Consider the following 25,558-nt stretch of genomic DNA (forward strand, 5'->3'; position numbering starts at 1 on the left):
CTTCAATTCGACTCATTTTACAAAGGTGCTTATTCCTGGAATGAATATGCAGTTCTACTGAAGAGTAAGCAACTAAGCGAAATAAAGCCATGGAACACTTATTTGCCTTCTATCTATGCATTCTGACACTCCAACAATGTTTTCTGCTTCAATTTGGGTCATTTTACAAAGATGCTTATTTCTGGAGTGAACATGCAGTTCTACTCAAGAGTAAGCAACTAAGCGAAATAAAGCCATGGAACGCTTATTTGCCTTCTATCTATGCATTCTGACACTCCAACAATGTTTTCTGCTTCAATTTGGCTCATTTTACAAAGATGCTTATTTCTGGCGTGAACATGCAGTTCTACTCAAGAGTAAGCAACTAAGCGAAATAAAGCCATAGAACGCTTATTTGCCTTCTATCTATGCATTCTGACACTCCAACAATGTGTTCTGCTTCAATTTGACTCATTTTACAAAGATGCTTATTTCTGGAGTGAATATGCAGTTCTACTCAAGAGTAAGCAACTAAGCGAAATAAAGCCATGGAACGCTTATTTGCCTTCTATCTATGCATTCTGACACTCCAACAATGTTTTCTGCTTCAATTTGGGTCATTTCACAAAGGTGCTCATTTCTTGAGTGAACATGCAGTTCTACTCAAGAGTAAGCAACTAAGCGAAATAAAGCCATGGAACGCTTATTTGCCTTCTATGTATGCATTCTGACACTCCAACAATGTTTTATGCTTCAATTTGGCTCATTTTACAAAGATGCTTATTTCTTGCGTGAACATGCAGTTCTACTCAAGAGTAAGCAACTAAGCGAAATAAAGCCATAGAACGCTTATTTGCCTTCTATCTATGCATTCTGACACTCCAACAATGTGTTCTGCTTCAATTTGACTCATTTTACAAAGGTGCTTATTCCTAGAGTGCAGTTGCAGTTTGCCTTCTATCTATGCATTCTGACACTCCAACAGTTCTACAACATGCAGTTCTACTCAAGAGTAAGCAACTAAGCGAAATAAAGCCAAGGAACGCTTATTTTCCTTCTATCTATGCATTCTGACACTCCAACAATGTGTTCTGCTTCAATTCGACTCATTTTACAAAGGTGCTTATTCCTGGAATGAATATGCAGTTCTACTCAAGAGTAAGCAACTAAGCGAAATAAAGCCATGGAACACTTATTTGCCTTCTATCTATGCATTCTGACACTCCAACAATGTTTTCTGCTTCAATTTGGGTCATTTTACAAAGATGCTTATTTCTGGCGTGAACATGCAGTTCTACTCAAGAGTAAGCAACTAAGCGAAATAAAGCCATGGAACGCTTATTTGCCTTCTATCTATGCATCCTGACACTCCAACAATGTTTTCTGCTTCAATTTGGGTCATTTCACAAAGGTGCTCATTTCTTGAGTGAATATGCAGTTCTACTCAAGAGTAAGCAACTAAGCGAAATAAAGCCATAGAACGCTTATTTGCCTTCTATCTATGCATTCTGACACTCCAACAATGTTTTATGCTTCAATTTGACTCATTTTCCAAAGGTGCTTATTCCTGGAGTGAATATGCAGTTCTACTCAAGAGTAAGCAACTAAGCGAAATAAAGCCATGGAACGCTTATTTGCCTTCTATCTCTGCATTCTGACACTCCAACAATGTGTTCTGCTTCAATTTGACTCATTTTCCAAAGGTGCTTATTCCTGGAGTGAATATGCAGTTCTACTCAAGAGTAAGCAACTAAGCGAAATAAAGCCATGGAACGCTTATTTGCCTTCTATCTATGCATTCTGACACTCCCACCATGTTTTCTGCTTCAATTTTGCTCATTTTACAATGATGCTTATTTCTGGAGTGAACATGCAGTTCTACTAAAGAGTAAGCAACTAAGCGAAATAAAGCCATGGAACGCTTATTTGCCTTCTATCTATGCATTCTGACACTCCAACAATGTTTTCTGCTTCAATTTGACTCATTTTACAAAGGTGCTTATTCCTGGAGTGAATATGCAGTTCTACTCAAGAGTAAGCAACTAAGCGAAATAAAGCCATGGAACGCTTATTTGTGTGGCAATGCCCGCGGTCTCCCCGGAAGAAATAAAGACACAGGACACATAGGATAAGGTTAATGGGTCGAATAGGCCACAACTTTATTGATTACGGAAGAAGGAAGGTATTGGCATAGGCATTGGATCTAACCGACTATATCTGACTCCAGCCCGCTCTGCTGGCAGTCTGTGAAGGGTTAACCACCGTTGGATGGGTCCTGCGATGCACATCAACTAGGTACCCATCCTGGGGCCACCATTCGGGGTCGTGCCCTCAGGCCCTCACCTTCCGCGGCTTCGGACTTGGCAACGCCCCTTGGACTCCTTAAGGGAGTACCCCTCCGCATTTGGGGAGGTGATGGCAGCAACCTCCCCACCACATCTGGACCTTCAAGAGATAATCCAATGCCTACTGCCAAAACCAAGTTGTGACGATTACCACGAGGTAGGCGAAAAACCACCTGGCCTGAGCCAATTCGCCAGGTGGGAAAAACTCCTACCAGGCCCCGAATACGGCGACCAAACAAAGTCCGTAGGTAACGTCAAAAGGAAACCCTGCCTAACGGGGGGAGGTGGGTGGGAGAAAAGCTGAGGTGAGTCGAAGGTAAGAGGACGAGCTCCTGCCGGGGGCCCACCTATATAGGCAAGCCAGGCCCCTCCCGGCGCGCCCCGATTGGCCGCGCCGTAGGCAAGCCCCCGGCAGGAGGCCGACCAATGGGCTGGGGGGAATGCTAGCCATTCCCCCCTGCGAGGATCCCGCGTGCAGCCCACAACTCCTCCTCCCTTCAAGCCGGGAAGAGGCTTTGTGTGGCAATGCCCGCGGTCTCCCCGGAAGAAATAAAGACACAGGACAGATAGGATAAGGTTAATGGGTCGAATAGGCCACAACTTTATTGATTACGGAAGAAGGAAGGTATTGGCATAGGCATTGGATCTAACCGACTATATCTGACTCCAGCCCGCTCTGCTGGCAGTCTGTGAAGGGTTAACCACCGTTGGATGGGTCCTGCGATGCACATCAACTAGGTACCCATCCTGGGGCCACCATTCGGGGTCGTGCCCTCAGGCCCTCACCTTCCGCGGCTTCGGACTTGGCAACGCCCCTTGGACTCCTTAAGGGAGTACCCCTCCGCATTTGGGGAGGTGATGGCAGCAACCTCCCCACCACATCTGGACCTTCAAGAGATAATCCAATGCCTACCGCCAATCGGGCCCGAAAAGGGCCCGCCGCCAATACCCCTACTTCCGCAACCAATCTCTAACCCGCAACCAATCTCTAATAGCCACCAAGACATCAGCCAGCCAAACATCATTGCCATCATCCGATAGATGCACGCCATCAGTGTGGTAAAGGTGTTCCTCCCGGAAAGTTATAGCGGGGTGTGGTATCACAAGTCCATTCAAGGCCAGCACCTTTTTGGCCACTGCCATATCCAAAAACTTCCTTGATTTGTTCACCGCGGCTGGTGAAACGCAATCACGCCAAATGCGCCTCTCGAGCAGCGAAGACCAGCAGATGGTCAGAGACGGGCAAGCAGCCAACAGTTCGTCGAAGTCCCGCAATATATTCCATTTTAAATCTTGGCCTTTCCGATACGCCAGATCGTTCTCGCCAAGTTGCACAACCATGAAGTCGGGGGGACCAGACAAGGCAACTTTAGCCCTTACAGCCGGTAGGAATTCGTACCAACGCATGCCCCGTCTAGTAATCCAAGTGATTCTGACACAGCGTGGCAGCCCGAGATTAGGACCAAGGTTCCGATCGCGAGCGCGTGCCCGGGCCCAATGCATGATGCTATGGCCCACCATCCAGATCTTAATTAGCCGTCCTGAAAGCGAAGTAAAGGAAAAACATAAGTGCGGCCGCCACGTGCAGCAAGAGAACACTACTTAGCGGGGCGGAGGTATCCCTTGTATGCTTTGGACTTCCACCGGGCCATATCCTTAATCCTCTCAGCTGACAAACCCATGTGTACCGCAGTAGTGGCTGCCCCGATTCGAAAGGAATGGGCTGCGAATTCAGAGGGGGGTAGGCCACAAGACGAAATTGCCCGGCGCATGACGCGCGTAAACTGGTGGCGTGTTAAGGGAGAACCATCTGCGTGAATCAATAGGGGGCCTGGCGAAGGGGGCCTCAGATAGAGGAAGCGCCTGGTGTCTTTTACTGGGCAAGGACCAATGTGCCCCGTAGCGGGTAACCGCATTAAAGTACCCTTCCCCTGCTGGTCAGTCTTAGATTGGCGAATGCAGACAACCAATTCCTTGCTGGTTAACGACAAGTCTGCTAGCAGGATGCCCCGTCTGTATTTATTGGCCGGCCCTTCGCAAACCACTTCGCCAACCCTGAGGGCACCGAAGAAGGCGATTGAGAAGGCAGCGGAGAAAAGTCTAGTCTCGTATTTGGACCAACAAAGGCCCCTAAGAAGTTTGTGAATTTTTGTCAAGATATCAAAGGTTATTGGCTTGCGAGAATCCTTACGCGGAGGTTGTAGCCTGCGCCAACCCTCTAGGGCCTTCCGGACTAAGAAACCTGCACACGGGTCAATGGAATAGCTGGCCTTACTGAAGAAGGAAATAGCAGCAGTTTGAATTTGAAGGGTCCTTGCGGCCCTGCCCAATCGCCTCAAGCTTGCTAGATACATCAGGACCTCTTGCTTGTTGGGGGGGAGATTAGGACCAGACCCCAATGTTTTCAACCTAAAATTACTAAAATCGGACCAAGCTTTCTTATAGGTGCTAAGAGTGGAGGGGGCAACCGACGCCAATACTCCCTCTAAGACATCTCGTTCCCAAGATTCCAAAGGTGTTCCGGGAAAGCCTCCGGCAACTCCTGAGCCTCTGGTGCTAGAGAGCGGAAGCGGTCCATCTGGAAACGAGATAAAGCGTCCGCAATATCGTTATTGACTCCAGGTACGAATTTTGCTGAAAAATAAATGTTCAATTTTAAGCATAAGAGGACGAAGGCACGTAGCAAGGCCATAACCCTCGATGATCGGGAGGATTGTCTGGAAAGGACGCCAACGACAGCCTGGTTATCGGTCCAAAAGCATACTTGGTGATCCTTGAACTCCTCCGCCCATAAGTGCACGGCTACGACGATGGGAAAGAATTCTAAAAAGGTTAGATCGCGGGTAATAGGCTTATTCTGCTACCCGGGCGGCCACCGTTGCGCGCACCACCGGCCTCGAAAATAAACACCAAACCCGCGGGAGCCGGCAGCGTCCGACTGCACCTGGAAATCCACCCGGAGCCTCAAATTATCCTGCCAAAGGGACACCCCATTAAAATTCTCAAGGAATTCCAGCCATACTTCCATGTCAGATTTAACCCCCTTATTAAGACGCACCCTGTGATGCGGTTTTTTGAGGCCAGCCGATAATCTGGCCAATCTGGCGCAGAAAGGGCGCCCGGGGGATACTACCCGACAAGCGAAGTTAAGATGACCCAGGAGGGACTGGATCTGTTTAAGGGTCACTTTTTTAAGGGGTAGCAACTCTGAGATGGTCCGCTTTAAGGCTGCTAACTTTTCTTCCGGTAGCCGTGAAGTCTGTGTCACTGTATCCAGTTCGATCCCCAGGTATGTTATAGTAGACACAGGTCCCTCCGTCTTTCCAGCGGCCAGAGGAACTCCCAAATAAGCGGTTAAAGAGGCAAAGGCTTCTAGGAGGTAAGCACAATCGTTGTTATTAGCTCCTCCACAAAAAAGGAAGTCATCCAAGTAGTGTGTGACGCCCTCCATACCTGTTCTAAAACGGAGGGCCCATTCCAAGAATGTGCTAAAGGACTCGAATGCAGAACACGCTACGGAGCAGCCCATGGGCATGGCCTTGTCCACAAAGTACGCCCCCTCAAATTTAAAGCCGAGCCACCTGAAATCTTGAGGGTGAACCGGGAGAAGGCGGAAGGCCGATTCGATATCACATTTTGCCAGGAGGGCGCCTTTACCAAACCGCCTAATAAGCTTGATAGCCTGGTCAAAGGAAGCGTACTTGACAGTGCACAGCTCCTGGGGGATGCCGTCATTGACAGAGAAACCCCTCGGATGGGAGAGATTGTGAATGAGTCTGAATTCTCCAGGGTTCTTTTTAGGAACTATGCCCAATGGTGAAATATGTAGGTTCAAAATAGGGGGTGTGTTAAATGGGCCAGCGACCCTCCCCGCAGTAACCTCCTTAATTATCTTTTTCCTGGCGACCTCGGGCATCTCTTTTACAGATTTTTGATTTGGTGGTTCGCCCGATAGGGGGGGGATAGCAACGGGAATTCTGAAACCTGAGGAAAACCCCTCCCATAGATATTTGGCCGCTGAGTTATTAGGGTAATGCTCAAGCAAAGATTTAAGGGGGTCCAGCTTAATAGGGGAGTAAGCCAAAGCCAAGGACCGGTCAGTAGCGATTGCCTGATGCTCCCTGGCCGGCCGCTGATCCACCTCTTGACCCCTGCTGAAAGTTACCACGCCTCCCTCGAAAGGACTGCCTTCCTTTGAAGCAAGCAGTGGCCGCGTGCGAACCCTGGCATTTGTCGCACTCATGGCTATATTTGCAATAGGCCCTGCTACAGGTGCCTTTGTTAAATTCCCAGCACACAAGGCGGCGGCTTGATTTTTTATACTCCGTCTTTGAAGATCGAAATGTGCTTCTTCTCAATGTACGGGCCCACATGCTCGCCCCAGAAATTCTGGTCCCTTAAGTCCCACCTGGTACTGGACAACAGGGAGGCATTCCTACGAAAGTCCTCATCGTACAGGAGTGCCGGACCTTCACCGGCAAGGGCATAAGCTTTTCTGACGTGGGCCATATAGGCCAGGAGGTGCATTGCCCTTTTTGGGTAGCAGGCCACAATGGTGCCCATATAAACTTGAAAACCATCCAACCAGTTTTCGAAGGTCCGCTCGGCCTTGGGCTCCCTGTATCTGCGCCTGCCATAACTATTCCTTTTTTCCCCTTTACCCTTTAACTTAGCTGGAGGCAGGAGGGTAAATATGTCCACATAATCCCCGTTAAGGATCCTGTTACGCTTTTTGTTAGACAAGTGATTACCCAGAATGAAATCCGAAGACACAAATGTGGATTTCTTTACCTCCGGTACCAATGCACCGTCTCGCCACTCCAGCGTACCGTTAAAGGTCTTGCGGTGCGAGTTCGCACGCCTCTCGTGTGCCCAAGCAGGCAGGCCCACGAGTTCCTCACCCTCGCCCCAATAGCCCTCTAAGGTAAGGTCTTCGTCATCCGAACTAGAAGAATTACCTGAGTCTTCATGGGGATCAATGTGCTTGGTCTTCTTGGTCTTCTTCTTGCTTGTGGTGCCTCTTTCTCCGTCCGATCGGTCTGTCCCCTATTCTTTTCTAGACTTGAGGGATGTGCCGGCTCCTGGTTCTCGCCATCAGAGGTGGTGTTTGAAGACAAGCTCCTTGACCTAGACTGAATACCCTGCGAAAGATCAAGATTGCGCAAACAAGTGGGGGTACCAAGGGAAAACTGGGAATTGGGATTATTAGAGCTAGGTGTAGAAGGCCCAATGACCGCCGAAACGGATGAAGTTGTAGGCGCAGCGGAAGCCGATTGGGATCTGGTCCCGATGCGCCCGGCTTCCGCTGAGTTACAGGAAGCAGAGGTACCAGGGCGCGCCCCCTCCTCTCTTGGCGTGTCCTCAACGAAATCCTGAGATCCCTCAGCAGGGAGCTCCTGTATTGCAGCACCCGGCCTAGACACCTGTTGAAAGAAGTTCTGAAAGCCAGAAAGCAAGGTGGCCCAGGCTTCCGGAGGGATGGGGATAGTGGTAGACGCAGGAGCGCTGGAGGCAGTGTTAACATTGGTGGCACGCCTCTTGCTGGTTGCTGCTGCAGGCTGGGTCTGTTTCCTCTTTGGAGCCATCGCACCTAGTCTGATAGGGCACAAATTTAACAATGAAAACGAAAGGTAGCGACCGGCTCAATCCCAGGGCTACCCGGGAGGATATAATACTGAAATGTACCCCGAGATGACGCTGCAGAAATTAAACAACACCGATGAAGAGAAAAATAGAAGCGCGGAAATGAAGTCCACTGAATAGATAAAGGTGCGGCTAAATGAGTGTGCTAACTGAAATCCTCAGGATTATGAAATATCAAGACCAAGTAATGCCAATTCGATTCCTTAAGGAATAAACAGCGAGTGAGTCCGCCGTTCAGTTGGAGGCCCCGATAAGTTTAAGCGCTTAAATAATAATACGCTGGTTATTGAATGAATTAATCAGATGAATTAAATAACCACCTTCCACGCACCAATGGAAAATTCAGGCGGCCACCTATGCCGATGCCGCACAAGCCGAGCTAGGAATGAAACCCGGTATGCCCTTATGGAGCCTTTAACAGATTAAGTGAAGTATATAGCTGTCACAGTGGCCGGAGTGGACTACTTCAGAGTAACGACGCTACGCAGCTCTGCATTTTATTCTTTTATTGGTGCTGCGTATTTACAGTGCTCAAGTCATTGCTATTTACACGGAGCGATGTTGTCAGTCGGTTTCAGAACCTCCTAATGGCTTTTGGCGCGTCTTTCTCCAACACAAAAGCTTTGGCAGACCCATCCTCTTGCCCCTCCTCTTCCTGCGTAATTCTGGAGTTGGGGGGATGGGTCTTCCCCCCTTACTTGCCCCTTCCTGTCCCACCTGGGACCCTGGCTCCTCTACCTTGCCTGAGCCTCGGACACGACTTCCTGCTTCCCCACTGGAATCGGAACTCTCCCTGCTTTCCCCTTTGCTCGGGGACGGGCTTGAACTCAGGAGGGGAGGGACTTCGCGATATCCCCTGTCCCTCACATCCACCCCCCTCCCAAGCTCTCCTTCACCCCTCCCCAGGCCCCCCCATGTGTCGGTGACGACTGGAAGCCTAAAAACTCGGTGCTCTCCGAGCCCGTTGGTGTGAACACCTCCCCCCAGTCCTGCGAGCCCCCCCCCTTCCGCCTGGGAGGACGGGAATCCCAAAAAGTCCGTGGCGTCATTGAGTTGCTCCCTGCTTTCCCTCTCCCCCCCTCCCTCGGGGGTTTGTTCGCTGTCTCTGAGCCTGCTGCTTTCCCTGTACGGCGACAGCAGCGATCTATGAAACACTGGATGCACCCTCATGTCCTCTGGCAGTGCCAGCCTGTATGCCACCGGGTTGACCTGTTGCGTGACAGTGAAGGGGCCCAGCCATTTGGGTGCCAGCTTTTTGCACCTCCCTCTGGTGGGAAGGCCCTCCGAGGACAACCACACCTTGTCCCCCACCCTGATGACCTCCCCTTGTCGCCTGTGGCGATCTGCCCCCTTTTTGTACGCTTCCTTGGCCCTCTCCAAGTGTTCTCTGAGCTGCTGGTGCACCGTCTCCAGTTCCTCTGCCCAATCCTCAGCCTGTGGGCCCTCCTCCTCCTCCTCCCTCTCCCTCTCTGGGAAAGATCTGAGGTCGCGCCCGTAATTGGCCTTAAAGGGCGACACCCCTGTGGAGACGTGCACTGCATTGTTGTAGGCAAATTCTGCTAGTGGCAAGCGATCCACCCAGTCCGTTTGCCGCTGGCTGACGTAGCATCTCAGGTACTGCTGCAGAATGGCGTTGACCCTCTCCGCTTGTCCGTTGGTCTGCGGGTGTCTAGCCGTCGACAAGCTGACCTCCACCTGCAGGAGGTTCATGAGCCGCCGCCAGAACCTGGAAACAAATTGGCGGCCACGATCCGAAATAACCCTTAAAGGTAATCCATGCAGTCTGAAAATGTGATCAACAAACAGTTTGGCTGTCTCTTCTGCCGAGACTGCCCTGGCACACGGTATAAAGTGACACATTTTGGACATGAGGTCCACCACCACCAACACTGCAGTCTTACCCCTGGACGAAGGCAGATCTGTGATGAAGTCCATGGACACCACTTCCCACGGCCTGTGTGGTGTGGCTAAGGGCTCCAGCAACCCTGGTGGCGCTGCTCTGACCACCTTCGCCCGCTGGCAGGTGGTACAGCCCCTTACATAGTCTCGAACATCTTCCCTCACCCCTGGCCACCAGAAGTGTCTCATGACTAGGTGAGTGGTCTTGTCCCTTCCAAAATGCCCCGCTGTAGGGTTGTCGTGCATCTGCTTGAGGACCGTACGTCGAAGCTGGGTGGTGGGTAGGTACAGCGCACCCTTGTAGAAAAGCAGCCCTCTGCGTTCTGCAAAGTCTTTTGCCTGCTCCCTCCCCCCTCTCAGTTCTCTGAAGATGCGGTTGGCAAATTCATCCGCTGCCGTCAGTGCTGTGAGTTCTGCCTCGCTCACCACTGCTGCTCCGCAGGACCATGCCGACGGGGGGAAAATGTGCCTTGGGGCTGGTGGCGCCTCCTCCTCCATGTACTCTGGCTTGCGGGAGAGGGCATCCGCCCTGACATTCTGCTCTCCTGGGATGTAGTGTATGGAGAAGTTGAAGTTCGAGAAGAACTCCGCCCACCGTATCTGCCGCTGGTTGAGCACCCTGGCAGTTCTCCAGAACTCCAGGTTCTTGTGGTCTGTGCACACCTGGATGGGGTGCTTGGCGCCCACCAGGAAGTGTCTCCAGTGCTGGAACGCCGCGTGGATCGCAAGAAGTTCCCGATCAAAAACTGTGTAGTTTCGCTCGGGCTGGGTCAACTTCCTGGAGAAGAAGGCACAGGGTCTCCACTCTCTGTTGGCGTCCAGTTGCAACAAAATGGCGCCCACAGCCTTATCAGAAGCATCGGTTTCAATGCGTAGGGGCGCGTCCTGAACCACGTGGAACAGGTTCTGGTCTGAGGCGAACACCCTCTTGAGGCTTTCGAACGCTGCTTGCGCCTCTGGTGTCCACCTGAACTTCTGCTTGCCTCTCAGGCAGTCAGTGATGGGAGCCGTAACTCGAGAGAAGTTCTTGATGAACTTCCTGTAGAAGTTGGCAAAGCCTAGTAGGCGTTGGGCATCTTTGCGCGTCCTGGGGCTGTGCCAGTCCAGGATGGTCTGCACCTTGTCCTTGTCCATTGCCAGCCCCTTGTCTGACAGCTTGTAGCCCAGGAAGTCCACCTCCTTGGTGTGAAACTTGCACTTCTCCAGCTTCACATACAGGTGGTTCTCCTTCAGGCGCTGTAACACCTCCCTGACGTCCTTCACGTGCTGCACTGGGTCGTTGGAGTAAATAAGGATGTCATCCAGAAAGACCAAGCATTTCCTGAAGAGTAGGGACCCCAGGACGTGGTGCATGAAGGCCTGGAAGCATGCTGAGCCCCCTTGCAACCCGAAGGGCATCACCAGATATTCAAAAGAGCCCAGAGGCGTGAACATCGTGGTTTTCCACTCATCGCCTTCCCGGATCCTGATCAAGTTGTACGCCCCCCTCAGGTCTAGCTTGGTGAAAATCTTGCCTCTGCGTGCCGCTGTCAGGAGATCATCCACTCTGGGCATGGGGAAAGCCACTGGCTCTGTCACCGAATTCAGCCGTCTAAAATCCACCACAAGACGGCGCTGTTGCGTGTCTTTCTTGTCCACCCAGAAGACCGGGCTGCCCCCTGCTGCCTTGCTTTCTCTGATGAACCCCCGCTTGAGGTTCTTGTCGATAAAAGCGCGCAGATCCTCCAGTTCCTGGTCTGACATGGCGTACAGCTTGGCTGGGGGTATAGTTGCCCCAGGCACCAGGTTGATCTGGCAGTCAAAAGGCCTGTGTGGGGGCAGGTGGTCGGACTCCGCTTCACTGAAGACCTCCTGCAGGTCCCAGTATGGTTTGGGTATCGCCTCACCCCCTTTGACGTGCATGGTGGCCACCGTGGCTATCGGAGGCCCCTCCCCTGGATGGTGCTGCATGCAATGTTCCAGGCAAAAGTCCGATCCAAAAGTGATGCACCTCTGATGCCAACTTATGGAGGGGTCGTGGCGCGCCAGCCAGCTCATGCCCAAAACGATTGGGGGGTCTGAGATGGTGGTGACGTTGAATGCCAGTGTCTCTGAGTGCCTTCCAACCGTCATTCTCATGGGGGGGGTTTGATGAGTGATGGCCCCTCCCAGCAGCTCTCTGCCGTCAATGGTTGCCACGTGCAGAGGAAAATCCAGCTGCAGAAGCTGGATCTGGTGCTCTTCTGCAAAGTTTCTCGAGAAGAAGTTGGCTGAGGCACCACTGTCAATTAGGGCGAGGACCGTCAATGGATAGCCATTTGGGAGCGTGAGCGTCACTTCTAGAACCACTCCTGCTCTGGGAGGGGTGGGCTGGCTCTGCTCCTCTCTGTGCGGGTGGGTGGGCTGGGGCTGTTGTCTGCTGACTGTGCCTGGCTGCCGCCCCTTGTCTCCTGCAGCCAGGCTTTCCCGTTTCCCTGCTGTGGTGCTGCGTCAGTGGGGGAGGGCACAACCGTTCCCGCCTTTCCTTGCCACTCCCTGCGATGTGGGCAGTCTCTGACGAGATGCTGGGGGGAGTTGCAGAGAAAGCAATTCCCACCCCTTCCCTCCTTGCGTCTTGGCGCCGCTGGGGTTTGAAAAGCCCGCGCGCGCGCGCTATCAATCTGCATGGGTTCCTGGTCCTGACTGGCCCCAGGCGTGGCTTGAAAGGGTTGTTGAGGGAGTGGCTTCTCCTGCGACCGTGGGAACCAAGCCCGCTTTGCGCGCGTTGCTTGCTTGTCGCTCCATCTGGATTCCTGCCTCACCCCCACCGCCAGAGCCGCTTTGCTCAGTTGATCCATATTACTGGGCTTTGGACCTCTCGAGAGCTCATCCTTCACCTCCTCATGCAACCCCAAGTAAAACGCCGCTTGCATTGGGGCAGACTCCAGATCCCACCCCAATCTGTGCACCAGCATGGTGAATTTCGCCCAATACGCGCGAACTGTCATATTTCCTTGGCGTAAATTATGAAGTTCCTCCTTAGTCTGGTCCATATGACTATCGGACGAATACATCGTTTTCAAACCTTCTAGAAATAGTTTGACATTCTTCATGCAAGGATTCCTTGTTGCAATTAACGGTCTTAGCCACTCCCTGGCCGCCCCTGTAAGGTGCTCCACAATAAACGCTACTCTGTGCTCATCATCAGGGAACTCATCGTGGTGCAGCTCAAGAGCATACACAATCTCAGTCTCAAAGCCCTGAAACTCCTTCGGGTCTCCATTGAACTTGCTTACTAGGGTCCCGGCTCTCCTTCCTGGCAGCACTTGGACTTGGGGTGCCCCTCCCGCCTTGTTTTTCTCTGCATCCAGCTTGTTTTGGAGGTCTACCGCCACCGCCCTTAAATGCTGCTCTTTTTCCTGGAGCTCTCTCACCTGTTCCGCAAGTTGTAGCCGGTCGTCCTGGACCTTCTTAGTCTCCTCTTTAGCTGCCTTCAATTCTCCCTGCGCCTGCAGCGACAGCTGTTGCAGTTCTAGCTGGGCTTGCTCAGCGATCTGCCGCCACTTCTCCGCCTCTGACACGCTCATCCCGGCAACTCCAAAGTAGCCCAAAAATGATTAGGAGGTTGCTGTCACAGTGGCCGGAGTGGACTACTTCAGAGTAACGACGCTACGCAGCTCTGCATTTTATTCTTTTATTGGTGCTGCGTATTTACAGTGCTCAAGTCATTGCTATTTACACGGAGCGATGTTGTCAGTCGGTTTCAGAACCTCCTAATGGCTTTTGGCGCGTCTTTCTCCAACACAAAAGCTTTGGCAGACCCATCCTCTTGCCCCTCCTCTTCCTGCGTAATTCTGGAGTTGGGGGGATGGGTCTTCCCCCCTTACTTGCCCCTTCCTGTCCCACCTGGGACCCTGGCTCCTCTACCTTGCCTGAGCCTCGGACACGACTTCCTGCTTCCCCACTGGAATCGGAACTCTCCCTGCTTTCCCCTTTGCTCGGGGACGGGCTTGAACTCAGGAGGGGAGGGACTTCGCGATATCCCCTGTCCCTCACAACAAAGTAATTTACTATAATCTGTGTTTAATATTAACAGAATTTCAGACGTAGCCAAATATTCAATCCAATATAATAACTAATAAGACAGCGGAAGACCCAGACTTGCAGGAAGAGCAGCGGCGTTAAGCAGACCAAATACACTGGTTGGCTACTGAGGCTGCCAAACTTCAAGCAAGTTGAGAAAATTTTTACTCCGACCAATGTCCGAAAGTAGCTAGCACGCGCCAAACAAGAGTGCTGGTAGCAGCGGCAATATTTAAATTGCAGGCGCCAAATGAGCAGCAGTACAATAGGCTAAATGCTTCCCCAATGTAATGCAAGCGAGAATAGAGAGCAACGGCCACCAATTGGCAATGAATAGCGGCTGCCAAAACGAAGTGGGTATGAGCAAACACTATAACAATCCACCCGCAGAGTATGAAAGGGGAGGGGAGGTGCGCTGCTCGCACCGCTTAAAGAGAGGTATTAAACCGCCCTCCCGAGCTGATAACCGAAGAAGAATAGAGCCCGTAATAGCGCTAAGCGGCGACCACAACAAGAGGACAGACTGAGGAGGGGGGGCGTGTCCCCTGACGAATGGTATAGGCGACCCCCTCAAAATGGCCGCCGTGCAAGGAAACGCGGCCACACTCAAAATGGCGATCGGGCCAGGCTGCTGACACTAGTAGCAACCCCTTCAAAATGGCCGCCGGAAAGGAGCGCGCGGCCACACTCAAAATGGCGATCGGGCTAGGCTGCTGACACTAGTAGCAACCCCTTCAAAATGGCCGCCGGAAAGAAGCACGCGGCCACACTCAAAATGGCGATCGGGCTAAGCTGCTGACACTAGAAGCAACCCCTTCAAAATGGCCGCCGGATAGGAACACGCGGCCACACTCAAAATGGCGATCGGGCCGAAGGTCACGTGGCAGCGTACAAAATATGGCGGCCGTAACTATGGCGACTCCCAAACAACACGCCAAAAAAGGCTACAAGCCCTGCACTTAAAACCCCGCCGTGCTGCTATCCGCAAGCCCACCCGGGGAAAGAACAAAACCCCAGTACGTTACCGCGCTGTATGTGGAATCCGGACACGATCGCTGCGCAGGAAGAGATGTAGCAGAGGCAGAGTGCCCCAGACGCCGAGAGGAGGAACCGCGACGCCGAAAGGCCAGGCGGCCAGCAGCCGGGAGACCGCGAGAGGTCCGGCTAGCAGGAGAGGCAATGATCGGCCGAGCCTGCGCGGGGAGAACCGCCCCCGTTGGAGCGCGGTGAAGGCTCGGTGCGGCACAGGACGGGAACTGGCCGGGAGGAGAAGCAGCGCGATGGGAAGCGCCGGAAAGCAGCTCCCGGCGCCAACAGGTCGCGGCGATGGAGGGTTCTCGGCGAGGCTCGAGAGGAAACACGGCCGGAAGAGTGAGGGACCCGGCGGGGCTACAGCGCCCGGCGGAAGCGACGTTCGAGCGAGGAGCAATGCGGGGAATCCCCCGGCGGTCCGGCAGCTGTGTGTCGGCACCGGCAAGCACGCCCAAGCGGCCCCGCAAGGGTTAGCCTCGCTGCGATCCCGAAGAGACGAAGCCTGTTAGGGGGGGAATGTGGCGTTTAAAAACGCCGTTGAGTGATTTCAGCCCAGCGATCCACGGAGCGATGAAGAGCTAAGGTGAGTCCCAAGCGATCCACGGAGCGAAGAAAAGCTGAGGTGAGTCGAAGGTAAGAGGACGAGCTCCTGCCGGGGGCCCACCTATATAGGCAAGCCAGGCCCCTCCCGGCGCGCCCCGATTGGCCGCGCCGTAGGCAAGCCCCCGGCAGGAGGCCGACCAATGGGCTGGGGGGAATGCTAGCCATTCCCCCCTGCGAGGATCCCGCGTGCAGCCCACAACTCCTCCTCCCTTCAAGCCGGGAAGAGGCTTTGCCTTCTATCTATGCATTCTGACACTCCAACAATGTTTTCTGCTTCAATTTGGGTCATTTCACAAAGGTGCTCATTTCTTGAGTGAATATGCAGTTCTACTCAAGAGTAAGCAACTAAGCGAAATAAAGCCATGGAACGCTTATTTGCCTTCTATGTATGCATTCTGACACTCCAACAATGTGTTCTGCTTCAATTTGACTCATTTTACAAAGGTGCTTATTCCTAGAGTGAACTTGCAGTTCTACTCAAGAGTAAGCAACTAAGCGAAATAAAGCCAAGGAACGCTTATTTTCCTTCTATCTATGCATTCTGACACTCCAACAATGTGTTCTGCTTCAATTTGACTCATTTTACAAAGGTGCTTATTCCTGGAATGAATATGCAGTTCTACTGAAGAGTAAGCAACTAAGCGAAATAAAGCCATGGAACGCTTATTTGCCTTCTATCTATGCATCCTGACACTCCAACAATGTTTTCTGCTTCAATTTGGGTCATTTCACAAAGGTGCTCATTTCTTGAGTGAATATGCAGTTCTACTCAAGAGTAAGCAAATAAGCGAAATAAAGCCATGGAACGCTTATTTGCCTTCTATCTCTGCATTCTGACACTTCAACAATGTGTTCTTCTTCAATTTGACTCATTTTCCAAAGGTGCTTATTCCTGGAGTGAATATGCAGTTCTACTCAAGAGTAAGCAACTAAGCGAAATAAAGCCATGGAACGCTTATTTGCCTTCTATCTATGCATTCTGACACTCCAACAATGTTTTCTGCTTCAATTTTGCTCATTTTACAAAGATGCTTATTTCTGGAGTGAACATGCAGTTCTACTCAAGAGTAAGCAACTAAGCGAAATAAAGCCATGGAACGCTTATTTGCCTTCTATCTATGCATTCTGACACTCCAACAATGTTTTATGCTTCAATTTGACTCATTTTACAAAGGTGCTTATTCCTGGAGTGAATATGCAGTTCTACTCAAGAGTAAGCAACTAAGCGAAATAAAGCCATAGAACGCTTATTTGCCTTCTATCTATGCATTCTGACACTCCAACAATGTTTTCTGCTTCAATTTGACTCATTTCACAAAGATGCTTATTTCTGGCGTGAACATGCAGTTCTACTCAAGAGTAAGCAACTAAGCGAAATAAAGCGATAGAACGCTTATTTGCCTTCTATCTGTGCATTCTGACACTCCAACAATGTTTTCTGCTTCAATTTGACTCATTTCTCAAAGATGCTTATTTCTGGCGTAAACATGCAGTTCTACTCAAGAGTAAGCAACTAAGCGAAATAAAGCCATGGAACGCTTATTTGCCTTCTATCTATGCATTCTGACACACCAACAATGTTTTCTGCTTCAATTTGGCTCATTTTACAAAGATGCTTATTTCTGGCTTGAACATGCAGTTCTACTCAAGAGTAAGCCACTAAGCGAAATAAAGCCATTGAACGCTTACTTGCCTTCTATCTATGCATTCTGACACTCCAACAATGTTTTCTGCTTCAATTTGGATCATTTTACAAAGATGCTTATTTCTGGCTTGAACATGCAGTTCTACTCAAGAGTAAGCCACTAAGCGAAATAAAGCCATGGAACGCTTATTTGCCTTCTATCTATGCATTCTGACACACCAACAATGTTTTCTGCTTCAATTTGGCTCATTTTACAAAGATGCTTATTTCTGGCTTGAACATGCAGTTCTACTCAAGAGTAAGCCACTAAGCGAAATAAAGCCATTGAACGCTTACTTGCCTTCTATCTATGCATTCTGACACTCCAACAATGTTTTCTGCTTCAATTTGGATCATTTTACAAAGATGCTTATTTCTGGCTTGAACATGCAGTTCTACTCAAGAGTAAGCAACTAAGCGAAATAAAGCGATAGAACGCTTATTTGCCTTCTATCTGTGCATTCTGACACTCCAACAATGTGTTCTGCTTCAATTTGGCTCATTTTCCAAAGGTGCTTATTCCTGGAGTGAATATGCAGTTCTACTCAAGAGTAAGCAACTAAGCGAAATAAAGCCATGGAACGCTTATTTGCCTTCTATCTATGCATTCTGACACTCCAACAATGTTTTCTGCTTCAATTTTGCTCATTTTACAAAGATGCTTATTTCTGGAGTGAACATGCAGTTCTACTCAAGAGTAAGCAACTAAGCGAAATAAAGCCATGGAACGCTTATTTGCCTTCTATCTATGCATTCTGACACTCCAACAATGTTTTATGCTTCAATTTGACTCATTTTACAAAGGTGCTTATTCCTGGAGTGAATATGCAGTTCTACTCAAGAGTAAGCAACTAAGCGAAATAAAGCCATAGAACGCTTATTTGCCTTCTATCTATGCATTCTGACACTCCAACAATGTTTTCTGCTTCAATTTGACTCATTTCACAAAGATGCTTATTTCTGGCGTGAACATGCAGTTCTACTCAAGAGTAAGCAACTAAGCGAAATAAAGCGATAGAACGCTTATTTGCCTTCTATCTGTGCATTCTGACACTCCAACAATGTTTTCTGCTTCAATTTGACTCATTTCTCAAAGATGCTTATTTCTGGCGTAAACATGCAGTTCTACTCAAGAGTAAGCAACTAAGCGAAATAAAGCCATGGAACGCTTATTTGCCTTCTATCTATGCATTCTGACACACCAACAATGTTTTCTGCTTCAATTTGGCTCATTTTACAAAGATGCTTATTTCTGGCTTGAACATGCAGTTCTACTCAAGAGTAAGCCACTAAGCGAAATAAAGCCATTGAACGCTTACTTGCCTTCTATCTATGCATTCTGACACTCCAACAATGTTTTCTGCTTCAATTTGGATCATTTTACAAAGATGCTTATTTCTGGCTTGAACATGCAGTTCTACTCAAGAGTAAGCCACTAAGCGAAATAAAGCCATGGAACGCTTATTTGCCTTCTATCTATGCATTCTGACACACCAACAATGTTTTCTGCTTCAATTTGGCTCATTTTACAAAGATGCTTATTTCTGGCTTGAACATGCAGTTCTACTCAAGAGTAAGCCACTAAGCGAAATAAAGCCATTGAACGCTTACTTGCCTTCTATCTATGCATTCTGACACTCCAACAATGTTTTCTGCTTCAATTTGGATCATTTTACAAAGATGCTTATTTCTGGCTTGAACATGCAGTTCTACTCAAGAGTAAGCAACTAAGCGAAATAAAGCGATAGAACGCTTATTTGCCTTCTATCTGTGCATTCTGACACTCCAACAATGTGTTCTGCTTCAATTTGGCTCATTTTACAAATATGCTTATTTCTGGCGTGAACATGCAGTACTACTCAAGAGTAAGCAACTAAGCGAAATAAAGCCATGGAACGCTTATTTGCCTTCTATCTATGCATTCTGACACTCCAACAATGTTTTCTGCTTCAATTTGGCTCATTTTACAAAGATGCTTATTTCTGGCGTGAACATGCAGTTCTAGTCAAGAGTAAGCAACTAAGCGAAATAAAGCCATGGAACGCTTATTTGCCTTCTATCTATGCATTCCGACACTCCAACAATGTTTTCTGCTTCAATTTGACTCATTTCACAAAGATGCTTATTTCTGGCGTGAACATGCAGTTCTACTCAAGAGTAAGCAACTAAGCGAAATAAAGCCATGGAACGCTTATTTGCCTTCTATCTATGCATTCTGATACACCAACAATGTTTTCTGCTTCAATTTGGCTCATTTTACAAAGATGCTTATTTCTGGCTTGAACATGCAGTTCTACTCAAGAGTAAGCAACTAAGCGAAATAAAGCCATGGAACGCTTATTTGCCTTCTATCTGTGCATTCTGACACTCCAACAATGTTTTCTGCTTCAATTTGACTCATTTCACAAAGATGCTTATTTCTGGCGTGAACATGCAGTTCTACTCAAGAGTAAGCAACTAAGCGAAATAAAGCGATAGAACGCTTATTTGCCTTCTACCTGTGCATTCTGACACTCCAACAATGTTTTCTGCTTCAATTTGACTCATTTCACAAAGATGCTTATTTCTGGCGTAAACATGCAGTTCTACTCAAGAGTAAGCAACTAAGCGAAATAAAGCCATGGAACGCTTATTTGCCTTCTATCTATGCATTCTGACACACCGACAATGTTTTCTGCTTCAATTTGGCTCATTTTACAAAGATGCTTATTTCTGGCTTGAACATGCAGTTCTACTCAAGAGTAAGCCACTAAGCGAAATAAAGCCATGGAACGCTTATTTGCCTTCTATCTATGCATTCTGACACTCCAACAATGTTTTCTGCTTCAATTTGGCTCATTTTCCAAAGGTGCTTATTCCTGGAGTGAATATGCAGTTCTACTCAAGAGTAAGCAACTAAGCGAAATAAAGCCATGGAACGCTTATTTGCCTTCTATCTATGCATTCTGACACTCCAACAATGTTTTCTGCTTCAATTTTGCTCATTTTACAAAGATGCTTATTTCTGGAGTGAACATGCAGTTCTACTCAAGAGTAAGCAACTAAGCGAAATAAAGCCATGGAACGCTTATTTGCCTTCTATCTATGCATTCTGACACTCCAACAATGTTTTATGCTTCAATTTGACTCATTTTACAAAGGTGCTTATTCCTGGAGTGAATATGCAGTTCTACTCAAGAGTAAGCAACTAAGCGAAATAAAGCCATAGAACGCTTATTTGCCTTCTATCTATGCATTCTGACACTCCAACAATGTTTTCTGCTTCAATTTGACTCATTTCACAAAGATGCTTATTTCTGGCGTGAACATGCAGTTCTACTCAAGAGTAAGCAACTAAGCGAAATAAAGCGATAGAACGCTTATTTGCCTTCTATCTGTGCATTCTGACACTCCAACAATGTTTTCTGCTTCAATTTGACTCATTTCACAAAGATGCTTATTTCTGGCGTAAACATGCAGTTCTACTCAAGAGTAAGCAACTAAGCGAAATAAAGCCATGGAACGCTTATTTGCCTTCTATCTATGCATTCTGACACACCAACAATGTTTTCTGCTTCAATTTGGCTCATTTTACAAAGATGCTTATTTCTGGCTTGAACATGCAGTTCTACTCAAGAGTAAGCCACTAAGCGAAATAAAGCCATTGAACGCTTACTTGCCTTCTATCTATGCATTCTGACACTCCAACAATGTTTTCTGCTTCAATTTGGATCATTTTACAAAGATGCTTATTTCTGGCGTGAACATGCAGTTCTACTCAAGAGTAAGCAACTAAGCGAAATAAAGCCATGGAACGCTTATTTGCCTTCTATCTATGCATTCTGACACACCAACAATGTTTTCTGCTTCAATTTGACTCATTTCACAAAGATGCTTATTTCTTGCGTGAACATGCAGTTCTACTGAAGAGTAAGCAACTAAGCGAAATAAAGCCATGGAACGCTTATTTGCCTTCTATCTATGCATTCTGACACACCAACAATGTTTTCTGCTTCAATTTGGCTCATTTTACAAAGATGCTTATTTCTGGCTTGAACATGCAGTTCTACTCAAGAGTAAGCAACTAAGCGAAATAAAGCCATGGAACGCTTATTTGCCTTCTATCTATGCATTCTGACACTCCAACAATGTTTTCTGCTTCAATTTGGCTCATTTTACAAATATGCTTATTTCTGGCTTGAACATGCAGTTCTACTCAAGAGTAAGCAACTAAGCGAAATAAAGCCATGGAACGCTTATTTGCCTTCTATCTATGCATTCTGACACTCCAACAATGTTTTCTGCTTCAATTTGGCTCATTTTACAAAGATGCTTATTTCTGGCTTGAACATGCAGTTCTACTCAAGAGTAAGCAACTAAGCGAAATAAAGCGATAGAACGCTTATTTGCCTTCTATCTGTGCATTCTGACACTCCAACAATGTGTTCTGCTTCAATTTGACTCATTTTACAAATATGCTTATTTCTGGCGTGAACATGCAGTACTACTCAAGAGTAAGCAACTAAGCGAAATAAAGCCATGGAACGCTTATTTGCCTTCTATCTATGCATTCTGACACTCCAACAATGTTTTCTGCTTCAATTTGGCTCATTTTACAAAGATGCTTATTTCTGGCGTGAACATGCAGTTCTAGTCAAGAGTAAGCAACTAAGCGAAATAAAGCCATGGAACGCTTCTTTGCCTTCTATCTATGCATTCCGACACTCCAACAATGTTTTCTGCTTCAATTTGACTCATTTCACAAAGATGCTTATTTCTGGCGTGAACATGCAGTTCTACTCAAGAGTAAGCAACTAAGCGAAATAAAGCCATGGAACGCTTATTTGCCTTCTATCTATGCATTCTGATACACCAACAATGTTTTCTGCTTCAATGTGGCTCATTTTACAAAGATGCTTATTTCTGGCTTGAACATGCAGTTCTACTCAAGAGTAAGCAACTAAGCGAAATAAAGCCATGGAGCGCTTATTTGCCTTCTATCTATGCATTCTGACACTCCAACAATGTGTTCTGCTTCAATTTGGCTCATTTTACAAAGATGCTTATTTCTGGCGTGAACATGCAGTTCTACTCAAGAGTAAGCAACTAAGCGAAATAAAGCCATGGAGCGCTTATTTGCCTTCTATCTATGCATTCTGACACTCCAACAATGTTTTCTGCTTCAATTTGGCTCATTTTACAAAGATGCTTATTTCTGGCTTGAACATGCAGTTCTACTCAAGAGTAAGCAACTAAGCGAAATAAAGCCATGGAGCGCTTATTTGCCTTCTATCTATGCATTCTGACACTCCAACAATGTTTTCTGCTTCAATTTGGCTCATTTTACAAAGATGCTTATTTCTGGCGTGAACATGCAGTTCTACTCAAGAGTAAGCAACTAAGCGAAATAGAGCGATAGAACGCTTATTTGCCTTCTATCTGTGCATTCTGACACTCCAACAATGTTTTCTGCTTCAATTTGACTCATTTCACAAAGATGCTTATTTCTGGCGTGAACATGCAGTTCTACTCAAGAGTAAGCAACTAAGCGAAATAAAGCCATGGAACGCTTATTTGCCTTCTATCTATGCATTCTGATACACCAACAATGTTTTCTGCTTCAATTTGGCTCATTTTACAAATATGCTTATTTCTGGCTTGAACATGCAGTTCTACTCAAGAGTAAGCAACTAAGCGAAATAAAGCCATGGAACGCTTATTTGCCTTCTATCTATGCATTCTGACACTCCAACAATGTTTTCTGCTTCAATTTGGCTCATTTTACAAAGATGCTTATTTCTGGCTTGAACATGCAGTTCTACTCAAGAGTAAGCAACTAAGCGAAATAAAGCGATAGAACGCTTACTTGCCTTCTATCTGTGCATTCTGACACTCCAACAATGTGTTCTGCTTCAATTTGACTCATTTTACAAAGATGCTTATTTCTAGCGTGAACATGCAGTTCTACTCAAGAGTAAGCAACTAAGCGAAATAAAGCCATGGAACGCTTATTTGCCTTCTATCTATGCATTCTGACACTCCAACAATGTTTTCTGCTTCAATTTTGCTCATTTTACAAAGATGCTTATTTCTGGAGTGAACATGCAGTTCTACTCAAGAGTAAGCAACTAAGCGAAATAAAGCCATGGAACGCTTATTTGCCTTCTATCTATGCATTCTGACACTCCAACAATGTTTTATGCTTCAATTTGACTCATTTTACAAAGGTGCTTATTCCTGGAGTGAATATGCAGTTCTACTCAAGAGTAAGCAACTAAGCGAAATAAAGCCATAGAACGCTTATTTGCCTTCTATCTATGCATTCTGACACTCCAACAATGTTTTCTGCTTCAATTTGACTCATTTCACAAAGATGCTTATTTCTGGCGTGAACATGCAGTTCTACTCAAGAGTAAGCAACTAAGCGAAATAAAGCGATAGAACGCTTATTTGCCTTCTATCTGTGCATTCTGACACTCCAACAATGTTTTCTGCTTCAATTTGACTCATTTCACAAAGATGCTTATTTCTGGCGTAAACATGCAGTTCTACTCAAGAGTAAGCAACTAGGCGAAATAAAGCCATGGAACGCTTATTTGCCTTCTATCTATGCATTCTGACACACCAACAATGTTTTCTGCTTCAATTTGGCTCATTTTACAAAGATGCTTATTTCTGGCTTGAACATGCAGTTCTACTCAAGAGTAAGCCACTAAGCGAAATAAAGCCATTGAACGCTTACTTGCCTTCTATCTATGCATTCTGACACTCCAACAATGTTTTCTGCTTCAATTTGGATCATTTTACAAAGATGCTTATTTCTGGCGTGAACATGCAGTTCTACTCAAGAGTAAGCAACTAAGCGAAATAAAGCCATGGAACGCTTATTTGCCTTCTATCTATGCATTCTGACACACCAACAATGTTTTCTGCTTCAATTTGACTCATTTCACAAAGATGCTTATTTCTGGCGTGAACATGCAGTTCTACTGAAGAGTAAGCAACTAAGCGAAATAAAGCCATGGAACGCTTATTTGCCTTCTATCTATGCATTCTGACACACCAACAATGTTTTCTGCTTCAATTTGGCTCATTTTACAAAGATGCTTATTTCTGGCTTGAACATGCAGTTCTACTCAAGAGTAAGCAACTAAGCGAAATAAAGCCATGGAACGCTTATTTGCCTTCTATCTATGCATTCTGACACTCCAACAATGTTTTCTGCTTCAATTTGGCTCATTTTACAAATATGCTTATTTCTGGCTTGAACATGCAGTTCTACTCAAGAGTAAGCAACTAAGCGAAATAAAGCCATGGAACGCTTATTTGCCTTCTATCTATGCATTCTGACACTCCAACAATGTTTTCTGCTTCAATTTGGCTCATTTTACAAAGATGCTTATTTCTGGCTTGAACATGCAGTTCTACTCAAGAGTAAGCAACTAAGCGAAATAAAGCGATAGAACGCTTATTTGCCTTCTATCTGTGCATTCTGACACTCCAACAATGTGTTCTGCTTCAATTTGACTCATTTTACAAATATGCTTATTTCTGGCGTGAACATGCAGTACTACTCAAGAGTAAGCAACTAAGCGAAATAAAGCCATGGAACGCTTATTTGCCTTCTATCTATGCATTCTGACACTCCAACAATGTTTTCTGCTTCAATTTGGCTCATTTTACAAAGATGCTTATTTCTGGCGTGAACATGCAGTTCTAGTCAAGAGTAAGCAACTAAGCGAAATAAAGCCATGGAACGCTTATTTGCCTTCTATCTATGCATTCCGACACTCCAACAATGTTTTCTGCTTCAATTTGACTCATTTCACAAAGATGCTTATTTCTGGCGTGAACATGCAGTTCTACTCAAGAGTAAGCAACTAAGCGAAATAAAGCCATGGAACGCTTATTTGCCTTCTATCTATGCATTCTGATACACCAACAATGTTTTCTGCTTCAATGTGGCTCATTTTACAAAGATGCTTATTTCTGGCTTGAACATGCAGTTCTACTCAAGAGTAAGCAACTAAGCGAAATAAAGCCATGGAACGCTTATTTGCCTTCTATCTATGCATTCTGACACTCCAACAATGTTTTCTGCTTCAATTTGGCTCATTTTACAAAGATGCTTATTTCTGGCGTGAACATGCAGTTCTACTCAAGAGTAAGCAACTAAGCGAAATAGAGCGATAGAACGCTTATTTGCCTTCTATCTGTGCATTCTGACACTCCAACAATGTTTTCTGCTTCAATTTGACTCATTTCACAAAGATGCTTATTTCTGGCGTGAACATGCAGTTCTACTCAAGAGTAAGCAACTAAGCGAAATAAAGCCATGGAACGCTTATTTGCC

General features: G+C 47.1%; 1 protein-coding gene across 1 annotated transcript; it reads right to left on the reverse strand.

The window, feature by feature from the left end:
- Window positions 1-3,275: 3,275 nt before the first annotated feature.
- LOC148684177 (uncharacterized) lies at window positions 3,276-6,833 on the reverse strand. Its single transcript, XM_088654221.1, has 2 exons — window positions 6,764-6,833; window positions 3,276-3,865 (listed from the first exon to the last, which is right to left on the reverse strand). The coding sequence occupies exons 1-2, from the start codon at window positions 6,831-6,833 to the stop codon at window positions 3,276-3,278; spliced, it is 660 nt and encodes a 219-aa protein (XP_088510347.1).
- Window positions 6,834-25,558: the final 18,725 nt, after the last annotated feature.

Source organism: Zootoca vivipara, chromosome 11, assembly GCF_965207765.1.
Source record: "Zootoca vivipara chromosome 11, rZooViv2.hap1.1, whole genome shotgun sequence".
Taxonomy (NCBI): Eukaryota; Metazoa; Chordata; class Lepidosauria; order Squamata; family Lacertidae; genus Zootoca; species Zootoca vivipara.

Coding starts and splice junctions, on each gene's coding strand:
- LOC148684177 (XM_088654221.1), bottom strand. CDS start 6,833: ATGGCCCACGTCAGAAAAGCTTATGCCCTTGCCGGTGAAGGTCCGGCA. Junction 3,866..6,763: donor CCTGTACGATGAGGACTTTC/GTAGGAATGCCT, acceptor CTTCGCTTTCAG/GACGGCTAATTAAGATCTGG.